At 40.5% G+C, this 24,349-nt stretch overlaps 1 protein-coding gene across 2 annotated transcripts in view; it reads right to left on the reverse strand.

Moving 5' to 3' along the window:
* The window catches only part of LOC119776449 (NT-3 growth factor receptor-like), a 61,216-nt gene that overhangs the window by 1,219 nt on the left and 35,648 nt on the right, over positions 1-24,349 (reverse strand). The window contains exons 7-16 of one of the 2 annotated variants that reach the window (XM_038274845.1): positions 22,842-22,983; positions 21,800-21,912; positions 18,863-19,046; positions 16,602-16,619; positions 13,073-13,119; positions 12,049-12,151; positions 10,091-10,279; positions 8,204-8,334; positions 5,595-5,767; positions 3,682-3,925 (exon numbers count right to left, since the gene is read on the reverse strand). In XM_038274845.1, the coding sequence (XP_038130773.1) occupies positions 3,682-3,925; positions 5,595-5,767; positions 8,204-8,334; positions 10,091-10,279; positions 12,049-12,151; positions 13,073-13,119; positions 16,602-16,619; positions 18,863-19,046; positions 21,800-21,912; positions 22,842-22,983 (1,344 nt within the window). Of the gene's footprint in view, positions 1-3,681; positions 3,926-5,594; positions 5,768-8,203; positions 8,335-10,090; positions 10,280-12,048; positions 12,152-13,072; positions 13,132-16,601; positions 16,620-18,862; positions 19,047-21,799; positions 21,913-22,841; positions 22,984-24,349 lie in introns of both variants that reach the window. The other variant, XM_038274844.1, reaches the window with a different exon arrangement.

Consider the following 24,349-nt stretch of genomic DNA (forward strand, 5'->3'; position numbering starts at 1 on the left):
AACTTTATAAAGCCGCTGTCACACCTTCACCAGCGTATTGGCTGCCGTAGAAAAACTGTGGCAAAAACACTGGCATAAGTTGGATAGTTATGGGTGTGCTGAAGCAACCTGAAACATGCCGGCACACCTTGGCAAAATTGCCAGCATCTGCCATCCATGGGCCGTCAGTTCCAGGTCAGTTCTCTGATGGTCGACATCCGTTTAGTGTCAGTTCCTCATCAGTCGTGGCGTCTAGCTTATCCTAAACCTCTGATTAACTTGTGCATAACTTCTGCGTAACTTATCAAGAACTTCTCTCCAACGCATATCAACGTATCTGACGTGTTCCAGACGAGCGCTGAACGTGTTTCTAACTTCCAGCTACTGTATAATGGCGCATTGGCAGCGTTTTGGTATAAAGGGGGTTCACAGGAGGAAACCGTCAGTTCTCCTCCAAACTTCATCCCCATCATAGGGTGAGCCAGAAGGTGAGGGTGATGGATCCTCCCTGCGTTCACGCCCACCACCAACAAACTTCCTAGCAGACATGATGCTCAATCTGCTGCCACCAAAAACCTGCTTTATTTCTTTTTATTCTTTTTTTGCAGGTGGGTGGCATCAGGGGAGCAGCTTTAACTGATTCCCACGAAATGATGCTTATGCATCGTATCATATGCAGAGGTTAGGCTGTCATTGGACAGAAGTTTTGGACTCGGTAGGAATACTCTATGTATACAGCAAAAAAATACATAGAAAGTTCAGCGTATGCGTAAGCGTTTTAGGAGATTCTGTGACATCAGGCATACGGTGGCTAGATGTGAAAGGTGATAGGGCCCTAACATCCTTAGGAGACCTGATAAAGTGCGCTCACACGGCTATCAGTCATTTAACATTTTGATTATTTTTACTGCAGCACAGTATGATGAGTCACGAACTAAAGCCTTAATAAAAGTCAAAGTACACATCACTAAAAAACTTCGTCCAGTATCTGTTTATTCAAGTACTAAACTCAGGAACTACTTAAGCTAATTTATACTCAGAAACCAGGTGGTCTGCTCGTGAGTCGCAGTGAACAAAGATATGCCCCGCCCCTTCCACAGACACTCTGCTGCACCTCTCGAAAACTGTACGTGACTGTAGACAGTGCCGCAGATAGGAGGCCTCTGATTGGTCAAATCTCCATCCGCTGTACATTATGCATATTTCCTGTTTGGTTCCTTACCGGCTTGTTTTGTTTGTCTGACCGCCATTGATGAAAACGACTGGTGAAAATGGAGCAGCTAGAAGAGCAAGGTGCACGAGATTTCTCATTTTTGCAATATTCCGCAAATGAAAGAAGGGAATTCTAGAAACCTCTTTGATATGGGATTTAAATGACAGGTCCTGATCAAAAACGAAACCAAGATTTTTTACTTCATTATCTGAAATCAGTTTAATCCCATCCAAATGAAGTGACTGGCTAATCAGCTTCTTTTTCAAAGACTGGTCCAAAGACTATAACTTCTGTTTTGTCTGCATTCAGAAGGAGAAAGTTAAGAGTCATCCAGGTTTTTATGTCTTCAAGACATGCCTGTAATCTATGTAATGGGTTAGCTTCATCTGGATTTATAGACAGATATAGCTGGGTATCATCAGCATAACAGTGAAAATTAATCCCATGCTGTCTAATAATTCTACCGATTGGGAGCATATATAAAATAAAGCGAATTGGTCCTAGTACTGATCCCTGCGGTACTCCACATGTAACCTTTGAGCATGAGGAAGATTTATTATTAACATGAACAAACTGAAATCGATCTGATGGATTTATACCAGTCTAGAGCTGCTCCTTTAATTCCAACAAAATATTCAAGTCTTTCTAAAAGAATATTATCAACTGGATCAAATGCAGCACCGAGATCCAACAGGACAAGCACAGATACAAGTCCATTATCTGAGGCCATGAGAATATCATTAGTGACTTTCACCAGAGCTGTTTCAGTGCTATGATGAGCTCTAAAGCCAGACTGAAACTCTTCAAAAAGTTCATTATGGTGGAAGTGATCGCACACTTGTTTGGCAACTATTTTCTCAAGAATTTTAGATAACAAAGGAAGATTGGTTATAGGTCTATAATTGACCAAGTCATCTGGGTCAAGAGACGGTTTCTAAAGCAAAGGTTTAATTCCAGCAACCTTAAAAGCCTTTGGTACATATCCCTGTAACAGAGATAGATTAATCACATCTAAAATGGAGGAGGAGATCAAAGGGAATACCTCCTTAAATAACCTGATTGGAACTGGATCTAATATCCAAGTTGATGGCTTAGATCAAAACAATAGTTTTGCTAACTCTGAAAGTTCAACTGGATCAAAGCAGTCTAAACCCGGTTCAGATTCCATGACTACCTCAGATGCTGCCCCACCCTCCAGAGACAAACCAATCACGGATAGAGGAGTGCTAATGATCTTTTTTTAATAAGATGAATCTTATTTATAAAGAATCCCATAAAATCATTGCTGCTAAGAGCAGGTGGAATGAACGGTTCAACAGAGGTATGGCTCTGGGTGAGTTTGGCAACTGTATTAAAACAATATCTAGGATAATTCTTATTCTCTATTAATGAGGAGAAATATGCTGCTCTTGCTTTACAAAGGATCCTCTTATACAGCAGTAAACAATTTTTCCAGACTAGGTAGGATTCCCGTAGGCCTGTGGAGTGATATTTTCTCTCCAGTTTCCTAGCATTTTGCTTCAAAGTACGCAGCTCTGCATTAAATCAAGGAGCCAGCTTTCTATTTTTAACGGTTTTCATTTTTAAAGGAGCTGCGTTGTCTAAGGCAGCACGCAGAGAACTAGCAACCCCATCAACAAAATCATCAACCTGTGAAGGGGAATAAGCTAAGCTTTTGCACTCTGCAGCACTGCTCAGCGACAAAGAGGATAGAGAAAGTGAAGCAGATTCTTTAAAATGTATAACTGCACTTTCTGATCAAGATATGCTAAAGTGAAACCTTCTTTTGGGGTAAGAAAACTCTGTTAAAGTAATCCTGTCGGTTATTAAAAAGTGGTCAGAGAGGACAGGGTTCTGAGGAAATACTGTTATTTCTTCACATTCTATGCCATAAGCACAAGATCCAAAGTATGAAGATGAGAATGTGTGGGACTATTCAAATTTTGAACAAAGCCAATAGCATCTAAGATAGCATTAAAGGCTGCTTTTAAGCTATTGCCTTCAATGTCAGCATGGATGTTAATTCAGACAGAAATAGTCTGGACAGCAACAACGCTGCTCAACAGTCCAAACAGGAAGTGAAAACGATATGTCTTACCAAAAGCAGCAGTAGCACCCACTAGTGGCAAGATAGCATAACTTCAAAGGGGCATTTGACCTAAACCACTTTGACGAGTGAGTTAACGACCCATCAGATCCCCTAATGACCATCCCCCCCAAGTGGCCTCCATGGCCAACGCAGTAGGAGAGATCAGACCCACGTGTTGCCCCCCCTAATTCTATGTTCCACCAACCGTATATTAATCTCCCCATCACTTGTTAGAAATGAAGAGACTGCTTGGATGAAATGTCTTCTAGAAAACTTCACGTCCAGTTGTCTAAACTGAACTTTCCCAGCTTGACATAGCTCAGATGATTCAGAAGGAGGTTCCTGTAGGCTACTCTGATGGAAGGCTATGGTGTGTGTAAGCGGTCAGCTGTGTTCTCACCCTGTAGTAATCAGTGCTGTAAATGTCTCTTGACATTCCAAAATCGCCTATCTTCACCAGAAGGCCGTTCCCCACCAAGCAATTCCTTGTTGCAAGATCACGGTGGACAAAGTGTTGGGAGGCCAAGTAGATCATCCCAGCCGCGATCTGACTGGCGATGTGAAGCATCTGGGACAGACCCAGCTCCCCGTTGGTCTGAAGAGGCAGCCCATCCACCAGGATGGTGGCGTCTGGTCCGTGGGCTCTGAGGAGACAGTTTCACTCCGGTTTAAACATCACAGTTGTTTTTTCTTTTACTGGATATTTTTGAAGAACTGAACAGATTCATGTGGATCATCTATAAACAAATGGCTACTTAGAAAATATTAAGTCCGGAAACAACCAAAAATATGAGAGGGGCTGCAGACCTGCAAAATGCGGACTCCTGCACGGTCAGGAACAGAAGTTTATTGCAGATGTTTTATTTGAAGCCTTCAGGAATAGCATGTATCATGTATGTGCAGATGGAATTTAAAATCCTCCTTCTCACATATAAAGCCTTAAATGGCCAAGCTCCATCTGATATCAGAGATCTGACTGTTCCTTATGTTCCTAACAGAGCACTTTGCTCTCAATCTGCAGGTTTACTAGTAATTCCTATAATTTATTAAAAGTAGAATGGGAGGCAGATCTTTTAGTTATCAGGCTCCTCTCCTGTGGAACCAACTACCAGTTTTAGTCCGTGAGGCAGACACCCTGTCTACCTTTAAGGCTAGGCTTAAAACTTTCCTTTTTGATAAAGCTTATAGTTAGAGTGGCTCAGGTTATCCTGAGCTATCTCTATAGTTATGCTGCTATAGGCTTAGACTGCTGGAGGACATAGGGACCCCTTTTTCATCATTCTGCTTCATTCTATGTCTATTCTCCCACTCTGCAGAATCTGTTAGTTCAATCTCTAACGTTCTGCTCTCTCTGCTTTTTCTCATAGTAGCTTCATCTGGTCTGTTCCTGTTTGGCTGTGACTCCATCCTGGAGAGAAATATCAGCTGTGCTGCTGCCATCAACACCTTTGTTTCTAAATGTTGGAGCTTGGCCTGTTTTTCAGTGTAGTCCTGTTTTTCTGACTGTGACTAACTGGATGTCAAGTCAAGTCAAGTCAGTTTATTTATATAGCGCCAATTCACAACACAAGTCATCTCAAGGCTATTTACATGGGCTTTCTGTGTGGAAGTGAATCTCTGAGTACCTGGAACCAAGCACCTGTAGTTGTTTGTGAAAGTGCACTTGTGCATGTAAAGTTTATCCAAAGAAAATATGCTCAATAGTGGTTGTGGAGAGCCGAAGAGGCGCACCCCCAGAGCACTGAGTCCAGTCTATGTCCATGTTTAAAAAGCCATTACAAGGCTTTTGTTTGGCTACTCTATAAAAGCCTGGAAATCAATGCTAATCCAGACATTTGAATTGAAAAACCTTCCTGGATGGGAAGAGAAACGTCTTCAAACTTGTAAAACAAAGTCCAGTGGATTGCTTTTTTTCACTCTAACTTTTTCTGTAAGTAATGTACGTCAATTATTGTTCTTACTCTGAAGTATCGTGCAGGAGTTTCGGGAAAATTTTGTAAAAAAAAAAAATAAAAAAATAGCAACTTATGTTTAATGTTACTAACATATCGCCAGCAATTTTTCAAAAAGGTTTAAAAAATGCATATTGCAACAAAAGAAACTATAATCTCCTTTGAATAAATAACTGCCACCTTAAAGAGTAATTATTTTATTTCTACCTATTTTATTACGTGAAAAAAAAATCAGCATTGCTATAACTAGCCTCTAAAAATAGGTCATTTATTGAATTATCCCCCCCCCCCCCACTCACATTAACTCCCCCCTCACATAACGCATGTTTATAAAAAAGATTTGGTCGACAGCTCCTCCTACCTGAGAAACTTATTGAGGTCTCCGTGTTTCATGTACTCAAAGACCATGATGAGAGGGTCTCCATCCACACACACGCCATAGAACTTGACGATGTGCTCGTGCTGAAGGTTGGTCAGCAGCTCCGCCTCATGCTGGAAATCCTTCCTGGCTGCAAGCGTGGGGTCCTTTAGCGTCTGGAAACAGGAGGAGTTGGTGTCACATTTCTACATTTGAATCGACTAAATACATAATTGTCATGATTTTGGTTCTGTTTAAGTTTTATCTTTGAGGTTTCATTGTTTTTATTTTGTTTCTCTCTCCCATATATGCACCTCCTGCTTAGTCACTGTTGCTGGTTTGTCGTCATTTCTTTGACCCCTTGTGAAGATTCCTGGTTTTCAGTATTTTTGGATTTTCTTTAACCCTTTTTGTTATTAAATCTCCAAGTAACCACCTTCAGCTTCAGTGTCTGCATTCGGGTCCCATCAAGCCTCCTCCCAACATGACAATAATACTACAATACTTTTTCCATCTCCAGTTTACAGCTTGTATAAAACTCTGCTGCTCATCTCTGACTAATCAGATCGCTTTAGGATATATTTTAATCTTTTGTTTTTAAAGCAGTCACTGGCTTTTCACCACCCCATCTACATCAGAGTTTGAATACAACCAGCCCAAAAGTGCTTCAGGAACTTCTGGTGAACTTCTGCTGGTGGTTCCTCGCTGTTTGCGATGGGGGTCCTGTGTTCCCTGAGAGACGCTGCTTCACTGTTCTGCCTCCCCTAAAGGTAAGTCCACTCATATTCATATTAAGTGTTTTTAATTCAGAGTATTTTTCATTTCAATGTGCTTTACTGGAGGCATCCATGTTTGTCAAAGAACACTACTGCCACCTACTGGTTTGTGACGTCACGGTGCGGTATCGGCTGTTGATCAAGTCCCAGTGCTGTATCTGGTGTTTGTCACAACGCGCTATTATCCAAGTCATCTTGAAAACATTCTTCTTCCAAATGTTGGCTACATATTACGTGTTTTTTCTCTGGCCAGAAGTTCGACGGCAAATCCTCCCTCTTCAAGTTGGCAATCCAACGACCAACCTGTCCGTGGAGGATCAGGAATCAGAAAGGTAAAATAACTCTTTTTTTTTTTTTACATCCAGCTGCCATGCACGTGGGCATTGTCAGTTTCACTATAGCTCTGGTGAATTTCAATGGTGAAGTCCTCTGGAAATCTTCAATAATTGTTGTTGATTGCAGATGTGTCTAGTAGTTCCCATTGATTTTGCTTGTAAAGCGGAGAGAATGGCGCTAGGCTTACCGCACCATGACGTCACTGTCTGAAGATGGCAGGAGGGAGGGGCTACTATATTTGGGCAAAAATGGCCGCTCCCAGACTCAGTGATCGCAACGAAAGTTATTGCTTTTATTTTTTCACTGATTAATGCTAAATTTCTTAAATCACCGCAAATGTATTAGTGTTAGGTATAAATAAAGATTCATTGATTATTCTTTGTTTACCGGACTTTTCCTTTAAAGCCTCAAACTCAGGATCCTTTGATTTGAAATAGCCTTTTTGTTGGGATCTGGAGCTGTACCACCTTCCTCCAGCAGAGTGCGCCGTGGGTCTCCTGGAGCTGGAGCCTTCCAGCACACCTGAGATGCATCTATTCATCAGGAGACCTCCCCTTTATAACCAGCTGCCAGACCTTGCTTCGACGCCGCAGTGTTGACCTTAGTTTGGTTAGCAACCTGAGCCTTAGAAACTGAAATAATCTAGTTGTCTCTTGTGAGAGATCAAATTCTAACTCTCCTCTATTTTTGCCTCACAGGAAACCTGTCTCTAGCCTGAAGCTCTGGGTGAGCTTAACCTGCCAATCTGCCCTGGTGAGCCAAACCTCAAGATTCCTATGTGGATTCCCCTGCTGCTCTTAGTAAAGAGCTGGAAACTCTGATCAAGGTCTGCCATGCTAAGTCAGAAGCTAGACGCTGCAGCTGCTTGTGTACTCTGCTGAACCAACAGTCTCTGGACCCAACAGTTCCCTCTCTCTCAAAGAGAAACCCGGACCCAGTCAAGGTAGAATCTGAATTATCTAAGGACTCATAACTCATCTGCCTGCTCTGCTAATCAAACTATCATCTCTGCAGACTTCAGTGAACCAGCCCGGACCAGTTCCAGATCCTGTACATTATCTTGTGTCTCTGAACATTCAATAAACTCTGTTAAACTTTTACCCAGCCTCCGTTGTGTTCTGCATGTGGGCTAAGAACCTTGAACCCATCATGACACTTTTATTCTAAAATTGTTGTATTTCTAAGCTCTTTTATTTGGTTTTATATTTGTTGTCATTGTGCTCCTTCCATTGGGGGGTGCACCCTGTTGGTCTCTTTAAGGTAAATGGATTAAAAAGTCCAGCTTAGAGGTTTATGATGTTTCAAATTTGCATGGAGGCACACCCAATGGAACAGACTTGTTTGTCTCCTTTCTATGGCAGGCCCCAATAAAACCGTCTAGTTTTGAACACACAGCTAATCTGTCAATAAGCAAACATCAGAGAAATCTTCCCAAAACGACATAAAGCCGCTCTCGTCTCGGTAGGTTAAAACTGCATTCATAATATAATATAGCCGTACCTTTACAGCGACCAGCATCTTATCCTTAGTTGGACTGAGGTTGTAACATTCAGCCAAGAAGACCTTCCCAAAGGCACCTTCTCCCAGCTCTCTCTTCAGAATAATGTCTCGACGTTTAATATGTTGAACATCTAAGAAAAAACGAGAGACGAACAGATTCTAAAACATATTTCATTTCTGATATAAAAGCTGTTGCCATGTCATCTGAGACAGGGAGACTTTAAATAACAGATTTTCTTTCAAAAACTGCATCACTGAAGCATCTCCGTTTTGATATGTGGTTGGAACAATTGGTAAGAACAGACAAAAAGATTTTTATGTTTTGAAGTCAAATTCAAGTTGCTACAGCGGAAGCAGCTGATTCAAAAAGGAAAAATATATTTTTTTTGATATCAGGAATACTAGTACATATCAAAACGGCTTGCCATAGCTGTTGTTACCGTGAAAATATTACGTGATTATTTCTTGAATGGCAGTAGATCAATGTAGTAGATTATTAAGGGGACATCATCTGTTAGCAGGTGAGGATGAATAATAAATTCACACTGATAGTGATGAGCTACATTGTAGCCAAAGCTATCCTGGGGCACGCTGACAGGAGGGAGGCAGCCATAGCCCACATTCCCAACATTAGAAAGTGAAGGACCGGAACTTCTGCCTCTTTATGGATTAATTGGGATCAAATATTGCTGCTAGCAGAACAATCACGTTTAGAGAGTTTGCTGTTAAATTAAATTGTTTCACATATGTTCTAATTATAATTTTTTTATTACAGATTTTGTATTTTTAACTAGTTTTTTCACATTTCTCTTTTTTTAGAGTTTTAACAATTGCTTTCTTTTCTAACTTTAGTGATCTGTAAAGAGCAATTTAAACAGAACACAATTACAATCATTAAAAAAAAAATAAGAAAACAGCAGAGTTACTCTCAACTCATTTTATGATCAAAATATTTTAGGTTTGATTTCTGGTTTGCATTTTTCTTTCCAATTTATAAAACATTATTACTGCTTGCAATGAATATGGAAGAAAATCCACTCCATTCGTCCTACACAACTACAGTACACTGCCGTCATTCACACTGATAGTGGTGGGCTACATTGTAGCCACAGCTATTGTGGTGCACGCTGACTGGAGGGAGGCAGCCATACCCCCACATTCCCAACATTACAAGAGGATGTGGGTGAAGGACAGATGGAGCTGGGGTTTCAAACCAGCGACCCTCTAATGAAAGAAGAACTTCGGCCTGTTTATTGTAGTAAATAGTGCTGCTAAGAAAAGAACAGACAAGTTTAGAGAGAGACTTTCTTGTCAAATCATCAGATTTTTTTTTAAATATTTGTCTCATATATTCTCATCTTGTTTTTTTAGATTTTATATTTCAAATTTGTTTTTTTCACATTTCTCTTTTTTAAACCAAGTTTTGACAATGGCTTTCTATTCTAACTTTACAGATCAGTTGTTTTATTTTAAGGCCATTACGAAAAGGCTCACTCATGACAGGCATATTGACCAATAAACATTATGCTAACATCCGTGCGGACCAATGGAAATGCTTCCTACTCCAGAGGAGTGAACTTCTTGCTGTGAGGTAATGGTGCTAACCACCAGACCACCATGAGTTAAGAACCTCCACTCGCTAATTCTTGCTCTTGCTGACCAATTCTCTCAAACGTCTGCAGCTGCTCTCCGGTCTCTCTGGTTCCCATTCCTGCTGAACCCCCCCCCCCCCCCCCACCCACACACACACACACAAACTTCTTCCCCACTAAAACTGAATTAAAAGTTTAATTAAATTCTGTCAAGACTTGATTCTGTTTCCTAGCACTGGATTCTGTGTGGGTCAGAGAGTATTTCTATTAGTATGTCAGACATGGCCTTACTCACAGGTGGTTGGCTTTGTGCAGTTGTGTCCATGTCTAAAGTACTGTGGGTTCTCTATGATGGGGATCCTGGACATCCCAATCACCACAGAATCTAACCCAACATCCAGAGCACAGGGGCTTATAACGCCGTTATTTACATGGTGGAGGGGACTAGCAGAGTTTTCTTCACCACTCATCGCTGCTCCTGGACCTGGAGAGAAACAGAGAAAAGTTTTAGAAAATATAAGATTAAAAGACAGCAGAAGCTTTTTTTTATAAATGTGGTTTTATCTACTCAGGTGCCTACAAGCCATGTTTATTGTGTGCTGTTCACACGAAACTACGTAGTGATACATAAGGATCAGGAAATTGGACTAAAATATTAAGCTGATTACTCAATTTCCCCCCCAGTGTTAAACTTTTTAATTTCTTTTCTTTTTGCATTTGAAAGAAGTGTCAGCTAATCAGTTCAAGACGCCTGAACAGTGATGATAAAAAAAAGAGAATAAAAATGGATGAGAAGAATCATCCTAACTGATCTAAACCAAAAATCTACAGCAAACAATTGAAATCTAAATTAGTCGTTTTTTCTTAAAATAAGGGATTTTGTTTGTTGAGTTGAGCAGCTAAGTGAGACATTTTGCCAATGGAAAACAAAAAAACATTTGCATCATCTTACTTTGGAAATGTTAGGGTTCTGGTGTGTGTGAGTGTGAGTGATGCATCTTTTCCTGAAAGGATCTTGGTGGACTACCTGGGCTGCTACACAGGTGGAGCTTGTCAGTTTCATCAAAGTGCTGGGATTTAACGTGCAGCAGAGCGTTTACTCAGCGCAGGATGATTTATATTCACCTGTAGTGTTTCAGGCCATCTGTTGTTGAACCCTTTCTAGTAGTTTGATTATCTCATGTGAACTTAACTGAAGTAGCTCAATCCCTGTGCTTGCTCTCTCTAGGTTTTTCTCTCGCTTGGTTTCAAGAGGATTCAGTTCACCGACTCACCGCCAGTGGATTTATCACCTCCCTGCCCGCTCCACCATTCATCATTTCCAACCCAGCTCCATCACACTCCTGGAACTCTGTATTCCAACTATAAGAGGTAAACCATAAACCTCCCCCCATGGGGGCCCAGCCCATCTTCCCTCCGTGGCCAGTTCAGAGTATTTTGAAGTAAGCGCTTTTTTTCAATTCCTTATCAAAGGTTTCTGGTCACAATTAATTCCTCTCTCATTCCAGACGCCATTGTTCACAGACCTGTCTGTTTCTCATCGTTTTGTAAATAAATCTTTTTTCCAAATTTTAAACTGAATTGATTCTGCATGTGGGTCAGAAGATTAAATCCGAAAATGCCAGGAAAATCATCTTACCTGCTCAAATTAAGGGTAAATACATGTAATTTAAGAAATGTTTACTCTTTTCTGGATCAGTCTCATTTCATGTCAGGCTGAAAATCAAAGGTTTTCTGTTTCTCAGGAGCAGAAGCTCTTTGTGCTGCATTTTCAAAGAGTCGGTAAACAGTTTATTATTCTCACATTATTCTAATGTGTTTGTACAATTATGATGCTCTTGGTGAGGTGCCTTGTGATTTTATCTACTGTATGCTTCTTTTTCTATGTCTGCTTCTGTCTCCTTGAACCCCAGTCAGCCTCAGCAGATGGCCGCTCACACTGAGCCTGGTTCTGCTTGAGGTTTCTTCCTGTTCAAAGGGAGTTTTCCCTCCCCACTGTCACTACATGCTTGGTGTGAGGGTTTGCTGAAGATAATTTGATGCAATCAGCTTGGTTTTCCTTAGATAGCTTTGAATCAATCTAACTGGATGATCTGGTTGGTCGATAAAGTGACCTGAGATGACATGATGTGAATTGGAGTTATAGAAATAAACTGATCGAAATTAATCTATCTTTATAAATTCCTGTTCTTTATTTAGTGACTTACGGCCATTAAATATGCATTCAGACTGAGAAATGCATGACCTTCTTACCTTTAATGATGAGTTTGGATTGTCGTCCGTATTTGTTGATGAGAACAAAAAGAACCACGAGGACGACGCAGGCAAACGCTGCCAGCCCTACCGCCATGGAGACCTGCAGAACAGATTATTATATTTCTGAAGCATTTGAAAACAGGACACCTGATATCTGTCTTACTTTATATATTCATAGAGGACTTTAACACAATCCCAGCTGCGACTAAGAAAATATTAAAAAACAAAAACCCTTTTAAACATAAAACAATGAAAGGACATTAAGAACAAAACAAAAAGAACTGTAGCAAATCCTTAAAAGTAAAAATGGGGGGCTGGACCTCTGGCATGTAATGGGGGATTATGCCATAATCTGGAAGGCTCTGTCCCATCCAGCAGCAGCTGATCAGCCGACCTGAGCTCATTAACCTGCAGAAACTTTGTGAATTTATCCTCCATGTTTTCAGAGGAATTCTGTTTAAGGGCGCTCTTGACTATATGGCTCAATAATGAAGGTTTATAATAAAAATTAATCTCACTTTAAAAAAAAAAAAGGAGGCAATTCGGTACGTAAACGGGACAGAAAGGATTCAGAAAACCTTTTTTCTTATCAAATCCCTTTTGTGTTTACTCAGGTTGTTGTGCAGAAATTAAATGTGTCATGATCTATAACATTTAAATTACAGATTCAGATTTTGTATATGTTCAGTATTTTGATTTGCACAAATTAGTTCGAAATATCAAGCAGCTTTTCTGATTTTAATTTGGACTATGACCAATCACCCATTACTAGATGGAGGTAGGAACCAGAGCCCCTCCCAGCCCCAGCAGGGATAAGCATGATGGGAAATGGATGGATTGTTGTTTAGAGCTATTAGATATAAAAAAAGGGCCTCCAACCTTGTATTCAACCAAGTATCTATAAAAGATTTTAAATTGTTTATGTTCTAAAGAAACAAACAGGAGATAACCACACTTTTTATAAAAAAATTCTATCTTGAGAAAAAAATATTGAAAGTTAGATTATACTGCAGTAACTCACCCCAAAAGGATCTTCCAAAGGTTTGCGAGTCTCTGCAGTTGGAGTGTCTGTGAAAAAAGCTAAACAAAGTTTACTTCTTAGCCTATTGAAGAACTTTAAACAACCAATAATTTAACACCAAAATAGAGTAGTAGTAATAGATCTTAAAGAATCTGTTCGCCTTCATCTCCTCATCACAGAACAATACTGCAGAGAAACAACTTGGCTACTTCCTCTTTGCTCTCTGCTGTAGTCAACACAGCCCCTTTGAAGAAGAAGAACTTTAATAATAGGGAGGTGGCTGGCTGGTTTAATTTAGAGCTGCTTAATGAAGCATGATGTTAGGAAACTGGAGAGAAAGTGGCGCTCTACATCTACTACTTAATCCAGAAAAACCTTTACTGCTGAATAAGAGGGTCCTTCGTATAACCAGAGAAGCATATTTCCCCTCATTAATAGAGGAGAATCAGATTTTGAAACACTTAGCCGGTGCAGCTTGAACACATCGTCAGTGAAGGACCCAGGGTCATAGGGTGTTTCGGGTCTTTGATCTTCAGACACCCTCGTCTGGGCGACCCAACCGGGGTTGATCAGGCCCCAGTTTGTGTTCAAGCAGCGCGCTACTCCATGCGTCTCCCCTCTTGATCCACAGCCACCTTGAGGCTTTCTCAGCGGCCTCACTGATGTTTCTGGTGGCTCTTCTCTCAAGCAACCCTCTGATGCCAAGGAGCCTGAATGCCCGATGCACAGTCTGACTTAGGAAGCCTCTGCAGCCCACTTCTATTGGCTCACAGCGGGCCATCCATCCACGGCATCTGCATGCCTCAATCAGCTCAAGATACTTCGCCCTCTTCCTTTCATGAGCCTCCTCCATCCTGTCTTCCCAGGGGACTGTAAGCTCCAGTAACACAACTTGCTTCGTTGAGTCAGATGTTAAGACCAGATCTGGTCTCAGTAACGTCCTTACAATGTGCTCTGGGAACTTTAGCTGCCTTCCAATGTCCACATGCAACTGCCAATCCCGAGCCACGAAATCCTAGATTTCTTTTTAATCCAGTTGCTAAACTCACCCAGAGCCATAGCTCTGTTGAACCGTCCATTCCACCTGTTCTTAGCAGCAATGATTTTATGGGATTCTTTATAAATAAGATTGATCTTATTAAAAATAAAATCATTAACACTCCTCTATCTACGATTGGTTTATCTCTGGAGGGTGGGGCAGCATCTGAGGTAGCCATAGAATCTGAACCGGGTTTGGACTGCTTTGATCCAGTTGAACTTTCAGAGTTAGCAAAACTATTGTCTTCATCTAAGCCTTCAACTTGGATGTTAGATCCAGTTCCAACCAGGTTATTTAAGCAGGTATTCCCTTTTATCTCCTCCTCCACTTTAGATGTGATTAATCTATCTCTGTTACAGGGATATGTACCTAAAGCTTTTAAGGTTGCTGTAATTAAACCTCTGCTAAAGAAACCGTCTCTTGACCCAGATGACTTGGTCAATTATAGACCTATATCCAATCTTCCTTTCTGAGCTATAATTCTTGAGAAAGTAGTTGCCAAACAAGTTTGCGATCACTTCCACCATAATGAACTTTTAGAAGAGTTTCAGTCTGGCTTTAGAGCTCATCATAGCACTGAAACAGCTCTGGTGAAAGTCACTAATGATATTCTCATGGCCTGAACTGCCGGGAAGCCACTCCCCTCTGCCAATCTCCTGTGCTGCTTCTTTCTGCTCTGCCTGCTGGAGATGGGAACCAGGTGAACTCAATCTCTGGCAATCAAAGAGTGTACTTTTGGTGTGGCTGATCTCACTCTTGTTTGAGGAAGTAGCACAGCATGCAAGCCAAACAGTGGTGGTAGTACATGCAAAGTCCAAACCGTGCAAAAAGTTGCTGATTACAATTGCTCATTCACATGGACTGACTGTGTTTATCGGGTTGATTGTTTAATATTATTAAAAGAGAAAAAAATACACTTGGTGTTTATTAGTTAAAACAGAAAAAAATGTTGATAAAAATGCTAATTTATCAATTGCTGTTTAATTTTACTGTAAAATAGCTAATGTTTATTATTCTTCAGGATTAAATTATTTAAATTGGTGGAAATTTCTGTCTCTTCTCAGGGTTTTCACCTGTGTGATCGGAGGAAAATCATGATCATCATAATAAAGATGACTAAAATGAAGTCTCCTTGAGTAAACGCCAGTTACGTTTCACAGAAGAGACTTGCCTTTCAAGTGGGGATTGCACATCTAAAGATCAAACCTAAACGGAAAACTTGACAGTACTTGTCCTGTTAAGCCGGGCGTACACTGTACGATTTTTTGTGTGTGTCTATTCTCAGGTCAATTGAATTTTTACGATCAGGCCGACTTTCAGCCTGTTGGTGCGTGGTATACGGGGGGTAACGAGGGGCGATCAGCCTCTAACGACCACCTCCCCATCAGGAATCGTAAGGTCAGGAGAAAATCAAACATGTTTGAAATTCAGTCGGGCATCGTAAGGTGGTCGTGGGCAAATCGCTCAGTCGGCAAACAAGGATTCTTCTTCTTCTTCCACTCAGAGGAAAACCCGGCAGCATGGTGGGGGTGCAATGAGTGAAATTGAGTTTTTTCTGTTAAACTGACACACTGTAGTAGCCACGTTTGCTCAGCCATGTCTTTGTCCAAATACTTCGTCACCTTTTGCTTCAAAATTGCCCAAATAGCCAAGGCAGCGCGTTTCACTCTAGTGAGCGTCATATTCTTCTCCTACTTGTTGGGCTTCGGGATAGACGAGTCCGAGTAGCGCCATCTCACTGCGGAGCTGAGCCCCACCTGGTTTTTAGACTTTCAGTGTGAGAACATGTACATCATGAGCTGTGAACTGGCACTGTACGATGAAACCCTGCGGTCTGGACCTGTATCTGCGTGCAACGATTGAAAAAAATTGTTCAGTGTATGCCCGGCTTAAGAGATCTCAGTGCTGCATTGATCCAGTTGACCCTAATATTATTTTAGAAAGACTTGAATATGTTGTAGGAATTAAAGGAACAGCTTTAGACTGGTTTAAATCTTATCTGACCATTTTCAATTCAGTTAAATTTTATAGCACCAATTCACAACACACGTCATCTCAAGGCACTTTACAATTCAACCAGATCATCTAGTCAGATTGATTCAATTTTCTGTCTAAGGAAAACCAGCTGATTGCATCGACTCATTGACTCTTAAGCAATCCCTCATACTAAGCATACTTGTAGCGACAGTGGAGAAGCTGGAATATTGTAATTGAATTTGCATGTAAACTAGCTGTTTCTGCTGCCTCTAACATGTGCGGTCTGAACGTAGCATTTGTAAGGACTCAGGCTGGGCTACTCCAAAAATATAAAGTTACAGAAAACTGTTATTATTGAGTCTAATTAAATAAGCTGCTCTAAGCAGATATGCATCTTAGAGAAGATGATTAAAGGCAGAACAGTTTGAATATAGAACTATAACATATGAACTGCAGAACTTAACCTACTGGACATGCAAACCTTTCCCTTACAGTATATAAAAACCTACTTACCATATTCATTATCCAAATCTATTGAAGGAGCAAACAGAGAAGACAAATGCAAACTGTAAGGCAATGTACAGATAGTACAAATATTCCAAAAGTTTCTAACAAGTATGACAAATCAGATTGGAAAAAATTCTGTCTTGATCAACTAATATAAACATATCATATAATATACACTATATTGCCAAAAGTATTTGCTCACCTGCCTTGACTCACATATGAGCTTAAGTGACATCCCGTTCCTAATCCATAGGGTTCAATATGACGTCGGTCCACCCTTTGCAGCTAGAACAGCTTCAACTCTTCTGGGAAGGCTGTCCACAAGGTTTAGGAGTGTGTTTATGGGAATTTTTGACCATTCTTCCAGAAGCGCATTTGTGAGGTCGCACACTGATGTTGGACGAGAAGGCCTGGCTCTCAGTCTCCGCTCTAATTCATCCCAAAGGTGTTCTATCGGGTTGAGGTCAGGACTCTGTGCAGGCCAGTCAAGTTCATCCACACCAGACTCTGTCATCCATGTCTTTATGGACCTTGCTTTGTGCACTGGTGCACAGTCATGTTGGAAGAGGAAGGGGCCAGCTCCAAACTGTTCCCACAAAGTTGGGAGCATGGAATTGTCCAAAATGTCTTGGTATGCTGAAGCATTCAGAGTTCCTTTCACTGGAACTAAGGGGCCAAGCCCAGCTCCTGAAAAACAACCTCACACCATAATCCCCCCTCCACCAAACTTTACACTTGGCACAATGCAGTCAGACAAGTACCGTTCTCCTGGCAACCGCCAAACCCAGACCCGTCCATCAGATTGCCAGATGGAGAAGCGCGATTCGTCACTCCAGAGAACGCGTCTCCACTGCTCTAGAGTCCAGTGGCGGCGTGCTTTACACCACCGCATCCGACGCTTTGCATTGCACTTGGTGATGTATGGCTTGGATGCAGCTGCTCGACCATGGAAACCCATTCCATGAAGCTCTCTGCGCACTGTTCTTGAGCTAATCTGAAGGCCACATGAAGTTTGGAGGTCTGTAGTGATTGACTCTGCAGAAAGTTGGCGACCTCTTCGCACTATGCGCGTCAGCATCCGCTGACCCCGCTCCGTCAGTTTACGTGGCCTACCTCTTCGTGGCTGAGTTGCTGTCGTTCCCAAACACTTCCATTTTCTTATAATACAGCTGACAGTTGACTGTGGAATATTTAGGAGCGAGGAAATTTCACGACTGGATTTGTTGCACAGGTGGCATCCTATCACAGTTCCACGCTGGAATTCACTGAGCTCCTGAGAGCGACCCATTCTTTCACAAATGTTTGTAAAAACAGTCTGCATGCCTAGGTGCTTGAATTTATACACCTGTGGCCATGGAAGTGATTGGAACACCTGATTCCAATAATTTGGATGGGTGAGCAAATACTTTTGGCAATATAGTGTACCATATTTCATAGAGGTGATTGATTTAATATCACAAAAATAATTTCTATAAACTTTTATCTTTTTACTTTAGAAGATGGATTTTGCTGAGTGAAGTGTTTGGTGAAAACAGCCTCTTCACTGTGATGAAGCTGTATCTGCTGATGTGTTTCTTTTACAACCAGATGAAATCCACTAAAGTTATTTAATAACACACCTTTGGTTAATATAAAACCGTTTAACTTCATTTATCGACACTAATGTAATGGAAAATGCTGGTGAAGATTCTCATTCATCCAGATCATAGTCATTCCAAAAAAGTTAAAATCAATCCTCTGGACTTTATTTCCCAGTGTGAAGACGTTTCTCTTCCATCCAGGAAGCTTTTTCAATTCAAAATGTCAGAAATAGCGTTGAGTTCCAGGTTTTATAGAGTGGACCAATAAAGCCTTGTTTTTGTTTAGAAAACATGCAGATAGAAACAGACGAACGGGTCCACCCCTTCCGGAAGATATCAGGAGGGAGGTGTTACTATATTTGGGCAAAAATGGCCGCTCCCAGACTTGGTGATCGCCATGAAAATTATTGCTTTTATTTTTTTACTGATTGACGCTAAATTCATTAAATCACAGTGAACATAATCAGTTTTAGGTATAAATAATGATCCAGTGATTATTCCTTGCTGACAGTATTTTTCCTTTAAAAGTCTATTTTCACTGCAACTTTACAAACATTCATAGAAACTGCAGAGTTTCTGATGTCTGGCAAAGGCAGAAAGGAAAAGGACTATATGGTCTGTGTTCTATGGAGCCTCCCTGCTATAATAACTAATATCAGCCTGCATGAGGTGTGGACCACAGCTTACCAGGAGGGGGCGTTTCAAGGAAGTGTCCGTACACCGTCCTGGTGACCACTCCCAGAGAGTTGTTGGCTTCCAGAGTGTAGTTGCCGTTGTTGTAGTGTGTCGGGTTTTTAAAAAGAAGGCAGCCCTCTAGGTCGTCACGGTAAAAATCCATATCAAGGCGAATGTACTCATTGTGGGTTATTTCCTGAAACGGTACAATAGAACAGCAATATCCTTCATTTTCCCTCCCAGTAAATAGAAGTACTCAGATGCTCACACAGATATAGCAATAATAGAATGAAGCAAGTAGTAATTATGTATGACAGCATAATCAGAATCTAGGAAGTATGTAGAAATCAGCAGGTTGTCTGTTCGCTTCAGGATTTCTAAGCAGGAGGAACGAGCTCTCTCAGATGTAGAGTTTCATCTCAGTAGAATGAACCATTTTGATTTTTAATGAAAGGACAAGGATATGCTAGTTTTTTTATTATTTTTATTATCCCATTTTCCCCTGATGCCTCACTGGCAGCTGCGTGGCCTCTGCCCCCCAGCGGCTGCATGTCTGGTGACATCATCACACAGGGTTAGCATTGATGATGTCGCCAGTGCAACAGAAATCAGGCAAGTAAATGATAAAGAGCAACATGGTAGGAAGCCAGGGCATAGTCAGTGAGCTTTATTGATTCTCTCTATAATCTGTCTGAATCCCTCTCATCAGAGCTGCTCCATATTTATCGTGTTTCTGCTTGTTAGATCAGAAGCAACTGGCGCTGTGTGTTGATGTCCGTACGTTGCATTCAATGGTATCACGTAATTTAATGGGTCGACCCCGTTCTGGTGTTTCCACTGCATGCCAATTAGAGCCGAGGTGATTTTAACAGGGTTTGCTTGCTGAGTCATTTGACCCGGGTAGAAATCAGTGAGCATCAGTGAGCTGTTCCCACTGCCACTAAAAGGCGATTGTAAACAGGTTTTTAACCCTGTAACCCCAAATGTATCATATTTGATACATACGGTTTCTGAAATGTTTTGCATCTGACACCTTTTGCATATTTTAATGGTAAAAACTTTGCTCAAAATCCTATTGTACATAATCAGATATACCTGATAAAAGAGGGCAGAACACTACACAAAAAATAATCTTGACTTATCGCATAGTAATAAATTATTAATATCAAAAATGTATTTCTGTTTTTTCTTTTTACATATTTTGTTAAAAGGCCAAATAAGGACTTCAAACCAAAAAAAAGTAATTTTCCGTTTTATTCTTGGATCGGGCTTTAAAGGGTTAAGCCAGTTGGAAAGGGGTATTACACACATGAATATTTCGCACAGACGGTGGGACTTGCCATTCGCCTCGTTACAATCGCACCCACCTCTGCTTTGCAGCGCTCCAGAGTCCTAACCTTAACCCTCACCCTCAACAATAGAGAAAATGTCAATAGTTCACTGTAGATGAAATATTCACATTCATTATGAACGCATCTTGAGATCTTTGGTTTAAAGGGTCTATGTTTTGCAAAACCAACCTTTTACAGCTTTTGTATATGTTGTTATGCTTTTCCCACATCAAAATCAGGCTCAAATGCCTGTTTCTCTTGATCCAAGAATGTCCAAAGTCATTCCTAGACGGCCGCTGTTCTGCACGTTTTAGAGGTTTTCTGCTTCAGCACAGTCTAGCAAAAGCCTGTTAATCAGGTATCAATGGAAATAAGCTGTGCTGAAAGAAGGAAACCTCTAAAACCTGCGGGACAAACGTCCTCCAGGACTGACTTTAGTCATACCTGCTCTAGATCCATGCGTGTCTGAGCAATCCTTAATGAATTCTACTTTCTAAGCAGAGGTGGAACCAGAAAATCCTAATAGGGGTGGCCAGTTAATAACCAATGTACATTGAGGGGTGGCCGAAAGGCACCAGAACCTCAGGGTCAATCTACACTGTTTCAACAGGAATGAGCACAACATTCATAATTTCAAATTTTAAAAACAAGAGAAACTATATTTTCCTGCAGCCTTTGCTAACAAGTAGACATATATATTTAAACATCTATGCTGTGTAAATTAAAGGTACAGTGGAAAAAAATTATTTCATGTTTGAGTTCTGGGGCGAACACATTTTACATTATCATTACCTACTTTTATCAATAATCATTCTGCAAAAAAATGGTATTTAAATCTACTAATATCTGCAATTAAGGAATTTTTAAGTTATTATCAAAGTAGTTATTAATCTATGATTTCACTGAAGACTCCTAGATGACTTGCAGAGGCATATCATTTTATCTTTACCCCAAATAATTCAAAATTTAGTTCTGAAAAGAGCATGAATTCTGTATCGATCAGCTTTAATGTTTGTAAATTTATGTGATTAATTAATCACAGTGTTTCTGTTGCCAAGTTGTTATTAATGGAAAAATAAAATTTTCAATAAGTTTTAACAAACCCCTTCAGAGTATTACTACTGCCACCGTCTGTATTAGAGGGAAAAAATTGTAGGGGTGGCCAATGATTGGCTAAGGGTGGCCATGGCCACCCATCTAGCTCCGCCCCTGTTTCTAAGCAAAAGTCCCACCCTGCCAGGTATATAAAAAGCAATGTATTGAAGGTGAGTGACTTTCTTCCAGATTGAAAGAAAACTACAAATATTTAATAAAAAATGAAACCTCTATACTGCTAGAGTTGATATTTTATATACGTCTATTTAGTTGGCTTTGAATAGTTTAAATATAGTAATAAAGATATGAAAATGAAACAGAAAAAATACAGGAACTATATTATCCATCCATCTCAGGCTGGATCCAGGTTGGAACTAAGCCTTGAAGTCAACTCCTGGAGGTCTTCAGGGCATTTTGTTGCTAAAAGGAAAACATCTTGTTCTCCATCAGTGTGCGTCATTAATAAGAACAATGGCTAAGGTCTAAGATGGAGATAGTTTTGTTGCAATAAGTTCTCCCACACCTTATTGTCATGGAACCATCTTAAACTGGGACGGGGTGAACCCCGAACAGTAAACTCTATACATGTGTCATGGCGGCGTTCTGGCTCCTTCAGCTTCACAATGGAAGGCGGAACTAAAGGGACAGAGAAAAGAAGACAAGTATTAAACGGAGGCCTTAGAGGTCACTAAGGCTACGTTCACCCTGCAGCCTGAAGTGGCCTAAATCCACATTTTTTGGTCATATGCGACCTGGATCTGATATTTTCATGACAGTCTGAACAACACAGATGCAGTTTTTTCCATTGCGATCCAGGCCACGTGGCTCTCTGGCCCAGAATCCGATACGAATCTGATCTTTTCTTATGAGACCTGTGTCTGAACGGCCATGGAAGGCAATAATGTGGAGAACAGTCTTCATTTTCAGCCACCTTGAAAAGATTGTGTTGTTGATGCACTGGCTGAGGTTTACTACCATCCATGTTTACTTCCCTAAACACAGAGCATGCTGGCTACTTGTGACATCATGGTGCATATGGGACACTTAAGCTGCCTGAATGCAGTTAAAACAGGAGATCACATAAGAGTCGCATATATTTGGAAATGTGAACAGCAACGCAGGAGAATCGGATTTCACAGAAAAGTCGGAATGGAGCATCAAGGCCTGCGGTGTGAACGTAGTCTTAGACTAACGGTGTGCTGGAAAGCACAGTCTCTCAGTGTCAATAAATGAGAAAATGCTTGGAAAGGATCTGAAATATTTAAACTAAAAAACCTCTAAAAATCCAATCTTTACCGTTTTAAGTTGAACAGTTGTAGCTTGTTGAGCGTCCGGCTAGTAAAAGTAATTATTTCAGGTTCCAAAGGATTTTCCTCCACAAGGTTTCAACAACAAGTCTGTACTTCAGGGGTATTATTTTAGTAAAATATAACAAACTATATGTAATTAATAAGATTTTTTTTTTCATTTATAAAATCTTTATCATGTGACAAATCGACCTTCCAACACTTTGTCCTCAGTAAGTTGAGGTGGAGCTGCTCTGGTTGGTGTTTGTGTGAACTTACAGTGAACGGTGAGGTCAACGATGGCTGTTGCCAAGCCTACAATGTTGGTAGCGGTGCAAGTTAGCTGGAAATTGTTGTCCTCCCTGCTGACATTGACCAGGGTTATGCTGATTGAGTGAACGCTGTTGTTGTAGATAGTAGCCTGGAGGGACAGCAGAAAACAGGCCTGATGAGTTGCTTCAAAAACTTCAATAACTCGTCTTTGATTGGTGCATATTCCTCCGTATGATGTTTCTCCATTGTGACAAAGTGGATTTACTAGCTTAAGTAACTATGTATGTGTGCATATATATATATATATATATATATATATATATATGCACACATTCATAGTTACTTAAAGCTACAGTGTGTAACTTTTAGCGACATCTAGCGGTCAGACTGCAGACTGCAGCAACATGAACATCTCCCCCCCACCGCTTCTCCCCCCCAACAGTACGGCGAGCTTTACGGGACAAAATGTCTTCCACGACATCCGCATCACCTACCTTCTCAAGTGATGAGGTTTGTTTACATAGATAATTTTACAGATAGTATTTCATTAGTCTGTGTAGGGTATAGATTTTATGTAGACTTAACATAATAAATATACCCGTTATTTTTTCTACATCAATGTGACGTTTTGGCGATCTCACAATCGCTAGTTTGTTGGCTCTGCGCTGCCGTAGCGCAAAGATGTCTGCCTCCATGGCTGCGAGACCCGCTCCTATGTAATTATAAATAACGAATTCTAAGGCAACGCAAATATTAAGGTTAAGAGGCTGAACTCGTAGATGATGATAAATAACATAGTTATGTATAATATATTACATTTCTGACTGTATATCCCTGTAATTATTACACACTGTAGCTTTAAGCTAGTAAATCCACTTTGTCACAATGGAGAAACATCATACGGAGGAATATATATATACGTGTATATATATGTACATATATATATACACGTGTATATATATGTACATATATATATACACGTGTATATATATGTACATATATATATACACGTGTATATATATGTACATATATATATACACGTGTATATATATGTACATATATATATACACGTGTATATATATGTACATATATATATACACGTGTATATATAAGTACATATATATATACGTGTATATATATATACACATATACATATGTATGTATATATACACATATACATATGTATGTATGTATGTATGTATGTATGTATGTATGTATGTATTGTTGGGAGCTGGAGAAATACCAACTTTCTCCAGCAGAGTCCGCCCTGGATCCTCTCAGCTGAGCTGTCTGCGCACCTGCTGCTGATCATCTCATCTGGAGGACCAGACTACATAAGCTGTCTTCAGACCTTGCCTCGTCGCCGCAGTGTCTTAATCAGTTGGTTAGCACCTAAGCCATAGATCCTCTGAGAACCAAGTTATCTCTGAGTCCTGTTTGGATTCTAACCCTTTTTGTCTCTGCTTCCAGGTTACCTGTTTTTCTCCTGTGAAGCTCTGGAAGAGCTTAACCTG

Source organism: Cyprinodon tularosa, unplaced genomic scaffold (genome assembly GCF_016077235.1).
Source record: "Cyprinodon tularosa strain WSP-4 unplaced genomic scaffold, ASM1607723v1 ctg933, whole genome shotgun sequence".
NCBI classification, from domain to species: Eukaryota; Metazoa; Chordata; class Actinopteri; order Cyprinodontiformes; family Cyprinodontidae; genus Cyprinodon; species Cyprinodon tularosa.